Source organism: Melospiza georgiana, chromosome 5, assembly GCF_028018845.1.
Source record: "Melospiza georgiana isolate bMelGeo1 chromosome 5, bMelGeo1.pri, whole genome shotgun sequence".
Taxonomy (NCBI): Eukaryota; Metazoa; Chordata; class Aves; order Passeriformes; family Passerellidae; genus Melospiza; species Melospiza georgiana.
In genome coordinates, this window is record NC_080434.1 from 19,280,198 (window position 1) to 19,286,197 (window position 6,000).

Sequence of the window (6,000 nt, forward strand, 5' to 3'; positions counted from 1 at the left end):
TCTCAATTTACTATTAAAATAGCAAACAAGGAGGGAAGCGCAAACAGATTGAACAAAATGTCCATTACATATAGGGAAAAAGAAGACAGTCCTTAATCCCAACACACAACAGCTTGAAAGGGTGTTCTTCTGCAGCTGCTGCTGTGAATCCATGACCACGCTACTCATCTCCCTGCAAACATGTGTGCTTCACCCCGTCAGTCAAAACCATCTGTGCCATAACTCGAAGTATAGCTGCAGCACTTGCAGGCATGCTCTGCCCAAATGAATTTTAATTTTGTATGGAAAAAAAATTCCAAACAAACAGCACAGATGTCAATGTGAGCAAGCCACCTGTGCGTGTATTCATGGTCCCTATAAAATCTTTAAAGTCTGGACTACTACTTTTTTTGTTGCTTGGCTTAACAGGCTGAAGTACTAACTGATCGAGTCTTGTTTTCTCTACTGCATTAAAATATAGGAATAATAATGGGGTTTGGCTATTTTCAAATAGAGACATAAACTCTACCTACTTTGCTAAAGATTCCTAACTAAGATTTCTTTCAATACAATTATCTCTTGACACAAGTTACATTTTAGATCTGTATACTTTACCTTTAAAATGCTGTAGGAAAAAAAAGAATATTCCTGTTTGGAAATGGTTCTCATTGATTCCTATGGCATTTCCTGTAGATATCTGAAGTATATTTACAACACCAGCCTCATTAAAAGCCAAGATGTGTTCACGGTCCTGAGATACATCTCATATAACACCTATGGGAAAACAATGGCCTGGGACTGGATACGACTGAACTGGCAGTACTTAGTTGACAGGTACTCTAACAAACTCATGGGAAACTACATCCACCTGTAAATCTTGTTACATGCCATGTTTTTCTGTGTTTTCATTGTACAGTTATAATCACTGACCTTTGCAAAATGAAAACTGAAAGCTTATTCAACACAATTATATCCATTTGCTGTGGAGAAATTATTTTGTCACTAACTTGAAAACCATTCTTTCCCTAAATGATTGCTACCAGTAAATGGTCATGAAAGAGAGAAAGTTTTACCAAGGCCACAGAAATCTGGTTATTGCATGGAAACTAGTGAATCAAGTCTCCACTCTTGCGACTGATTTCATACCAAGAACACAGAGTATAAAATGGGGGGTATAAAATTCTAATGGTAACAGCAAGCAGCAGACATACAGATGAGCAGTGGAAGTAATCACAAACCTTTTCACTTTTCTCCTCAATATTTGAGTGACTTACCTCTCTTTCCATCTCCTAAGTGCTTGGTGAGGGCACAGAAGGAAAGCACGCCTGCAAGCCTAGAGCTGATGATCTGGACAGTTTTGTATTGCTGAGTAGCAATATTCCTAACTTTCAGCCTGAGACAAGCAGTAGTTACTTTAAAAAAAATTATTCCACCATAAGAGATTACTCCTTTAGTAATCCTATTTAAGAACAGCTCAGATATTATGTAGCAGTGCTATTTTTCAACTATTTCAAAAAAATTTGAGTGTACCTGCTTTATTGTAATACAATTAGAAGTTTACGCTTCAGATAATTATGGTTTTGCATCAAACATCTTTTATTAAATTGTTTTTCTAGATTCACTATAAATGACAGATATCTTGGTCGAATAGTAACTATTGCCCAAACCTTCAACACTGAGCTCCAGCTTTGGCAGGTATGATGACATCAATTCTCTTGAATTTAAGTCAATATATTTCACTAACTTCTGGACAGGAAACTTATTTTTTTTGTCCTCTAAATGCTTAAAGCAGCAGGAGTAAACTGTAAAACTATTCCAGTGCTACTAGCATGAGCTTATAGATCTCTCCCCGTCAGAATTACCCCTGACTGTGTCTTTGTAAAAAGCTGCTTGCCCAACAGCAGCATTATTTACTTCACATCAATTCTTTTCTCTTTTCCAGGTGGAAAATTTCTTTGAAAAATATCCTAATGCTGGGGCAGGAGAAATGCCCAGGAGTCAGACACTGGAGCAAGTGAAGAGCAACATCGAATGGCTGAAAGAAAATAAGGAGGAAATACAATCATGGCTGAAAAGCGCAGTAGGGCTTCAAAGTCTTACTTTGTGAAAAAGATCAGGCACTCAGATCTTCAAAGATGTTTACCAATGTGGATTTCTCACCTAGGTACCTTACTAAGACCTAATATTTTTTTCTACAAACACTCAGGAGACCACTGCCAGAGCAATGTTGGTGTAGTTGCTTAGCAAGAATAGCTTGAGATCTGAATTTGCCTGAACAAAGAGGACAAAGGTTTAAAGTCATTCAAAGCAGAAGTGATGGCACAACTGGTGTCCTTGCTGATCACTCTGGACTCACTCCTTATGCACGCCACTCTGCAAAGCTACTTCTTGGTTTGCACAGAAGTATGTCTAGTATACTCAGGGATTCCTTTCCAAGTTCACCTCATAGAAGCTTTCTCCTGAAGGAAAGGGAATTAAATAGTAGTTTTGACATTGTCTGAAAATCATCTCCTATATTCATAGCTGTAAAAATTCTGTGTCTGGGATTTGGGTTTGCTCTCTGACACTACAGAAAGGCCAGTTAAGCTTTCCTCTCAATTGATTTTTGAAGTTTAACTACTAGTACACAAGGGATCAATATTATCAACTTCTTTTTCAATTATTAGTAGGGATTCTGTAGCTTAGGGGAAGGGTTGTCTTGGTTACTTTTGTCTTATTTCTAAATCTTTAAAAAAAATTAACTTGTGGCAGCCAATACTGCAAACAAGACATGCTTTACTTACTGCTTCTTTTCTTATAGAAAAATTTAAAATTTAAAAATCTACATGAAGTCTCAGTCTCATTCTAATGAAATTATGAAACTTTATGGTTTATAGAAGAACAGCTGTTACATAGCTCAGCTGTGCTGTACATAATAGCTTCAGTGACTTCTGAGGGGGAAGAAACCTATTAACTCCTCTGAGAAAACACAGAAAAAATGGGAAATGCACCCAGAGAGGTCAGATGAGTCCCACTGCTGCAACTGAGTCTATTGCAGGACTACAGACAGCAAAGAAAGAATTCTCAGTCCCAAGTCCCTCTGCCCTTGTGATGCTGGAGAAGGCTACTCTGTCTCTCCCAAGCTGGAAGCTGGGGGGTTTTGGAGTTCCCAGGTTTCCATGTGCTGTGTCCTGACACTGGACAAGCAGCAAATGTGAGCACGTCCTTGTCTTCTCCCTGGTCTCCTGAACAGAGACCACAACCAGCTAGAGCCATTGTCTGTCCATGTGTCCTGGGAGCAGGATCACAGAGCACCCCATAGCAGGTAGCCCAGAGAGATTTCATGCACAGCTGTCAGGAAACTCTGCAGTTGGATCAGAAGATAGGAGCATGAAAAAGCCTTTGATTACCTTCATTCTGCAATGCTATTCAAAGGGAAGAGGAGATGACTGTAAGGTACAGTAGTTTTGGTACAGGCTATGTGCTTGCCTCTGGGCCTTGGTACAGAGGACTCCAGAACAACTTATACAGTCCCAGATGGAAACACTTTCCTCCGCTTCCACATTTCACTCAAGGCTGGTACTGTTTTGTGCCTCTCTCTAGACACTCAAATAGCTGTGACAAGCCCAGACAAATGTGGTGACAAAGTCAGTTGTCCTGTTGTGCTGGTTTTGGCTGAGATAGAGTTAATTTTCTCCACAGTAGTTGGTGTGGACTATGTTTTTCATTTGTACTGGAAACAGTGTTGATAAAACAGAGATGTTTTCATCACTGCTGAGCAGTGCTGAGCAGTGTCAGGGACTTTTCTGCCTCTCACACCAACTCACCAACAAGGAGACTGAATGTGCATGAAGTGGGAGGGGACAGAGCTGAGACAGCTGATCCCAACTCACCCACAGGATATTCCATACCACAGTGCATCATGCTCAGCATACAGAGATGGAGGGGAGAACAAGGAAGGGACGGACATTCAGAGTGATGGCGTTTGTGCTCCCAAGTAGCCATTATGTGTGATGGAGCTCTGCTTTCACAGAGATGGCTGAACACCTGCTAGCTCATGGGAAGTGGTGAAGGAATTCCTTGCTTTGCTTTACTTGCATCCATAGCTTTTGCTTTTATTAGCTTTTTAATTATTAAACTATCTTCATCTCAACCCATGAGTTTTCTTGTTTTTACGTGCTCAATTCTCTCCCCCGTCTCACCAAGAAGGAGTGAACGAGTGGCTGTGTGAGGCTGAGATGCCAGCTGGGGTTAAAACACAAGATCTGTCAAAGGAAAATGTCAGTCATTTGCCTCCTGAAAACAAAACATGGCAGGATTTTCACTAACAGTGGTTACAACTTGCTACAGACACCAGCTGCTCTTCAAGGTGAGGAGGTGGCAAAGGGCCAAGCAATTTCTTCCAGTTTTTCTTGCTGCTCAGATTCACACACAGAGAGCAGTGAAAGTGAAGCAGCTGCACACACCCAAAACTTCCAGCAGCAGATAGGGAGCAGATTGTCCTTGGGCAGCTGCCAGTTCAGTGCAACATACAACAACTCACCTTCACTATTTTATGCTTTTGATGAACTGAAGGAGTGGAAGCCAAACAAAAACTCTGTTGGTTTCAAGGTCACAAACAGGTTTGGTAGCATCACACAGTAATGCCATTGCATTGTATCACTGTGACTAGCAACAGTACAATCATCTCTGAAATTTTTTCTGTGTACAGTATGTTTTGACTGAAGGTTTTTAATTTCTGCTGGCCGTGATGCGGAACACTGCAAAACCAATATAAAGATATCCAAGCACACATCTCAGTCATTTTCCCTTTCAGAGATGATTTAACAAAATTTTGGCAAAAAAAACTGATTTTATTATTCATACATTTCTGCCACAAGCTGCTGTAGAAAGAGAAGTATGACTATTATGGTAGTGGTACAAGATTAAGAAGTTACTTCAAGACATTTTTATCCCTTGTTACATGTAGCCTCTACTACCACCAAGTGGGACCAGGCTGGCCAACTTTGTCAGTTACAGCAGTCGGCTTTCATCAAAGAAAACATGGGAAGTAATGAAGATTTTCTGTGATGCTGGAAAGCTACAGCGAAAGCAGCCTTCATCCAAGTCACACAGACAATACCGCTGTTTCAGACAAGACACATATTGTGCATCACTGTAGTAGAAAGAATAAAAAAGGTCAGAGGGAGAGAACAGAAACATATCACTGAAGCACAGAGAGAAAGAGAAGCCAAGGACAAGCCTGAACAACTACTGAGCTCATGGTCCTGCATAAATGGGGGAGAGAAGGAGATTTAAAGAGTGAACCAAGCAATTGCCACCTGTCAGTTGATTCTCATTCTGTTTAGGAAGCTGCGACCAATTGCAGCTTTTGTGCCTGAGCCACACTGGATCAGAGAGAGTTTTAACTAGTGCTTGGATACTTTTGATGTTACAGAAAGGTTTGCTGGATTTCTACACTGATCTTAAGTGGGTCAAGGAACACAGAAGAAAATCCAAAAGCCCAGAAGGCAGCTGGTTTTATGATAGGGTAAAGATTCTGTCAATTTTAAATAATGTTTTCTAGATTATGCAGCACTCTTGCTACCTTTAAATGGCTTATGGAGAATGTACTGTATGGCATGTGCCTCTTTCAGACTGTTTGTCCGAGATGGATAACAAATCTGGTACACGCTAAATCTTTCAGTCAGGAACTGGTGCATTTATAAATGGTCTGTGATAAGCTTAAGAATGCCAATTTGAAACTGAATCCAAAGAAATGTGAACTGTTTTAAAAAGAGATAATTTTCCCTTGGTCATTCGATCAGCAAGGAAGGAATTTCTACTGATAAAGCAGAGTGAGGGAGTGCAGAACCAGCTGGCCCCTTAGATCCACACAGCTTTTTGAGACTCTGCTGCTCCTATTGTACCACACCAAACGCTATTGCAGGCAGTGAGGCAGAGAAACATCTTGAGTAATCGAAGTGCAATGTGGTGGAGTTAAAGAGGGGCCACTTACCACTTCTGCAGTGTTGCCTTACACCAGCTCTGCAAATCTGTCTC

General features: G+C 40.7%; 1 protein-coding gene across 1 annotated transcript in view; it reads left to right on the forward strand.

Moving 5' to 3' along the window:
• The window catches only part of ENPEP (glutamyl aminopeptidase), a 32,588-nt gene extending 30,502 nt beyond the window's left edge, over positions 1-2,086 (forward strand). Inside the window, exons 18-20 of the mRNA XM_058025144.1 lie at positions 673-813; positions 1,596-1,674; positions 1,922-2,086. Coding sequence (XP_057881127.1) covers positions 673-813; positions 1,596-1,674; positions 1,922-2,086 — 385 coding nt within the window. The remainder of the gene's footprint in view (positions 1-672; positions 814-1,595; positions 1,675-1,921) is intronic.
• Positions 2,087-6,000: the final 3,914 nt, after the last annotated feature.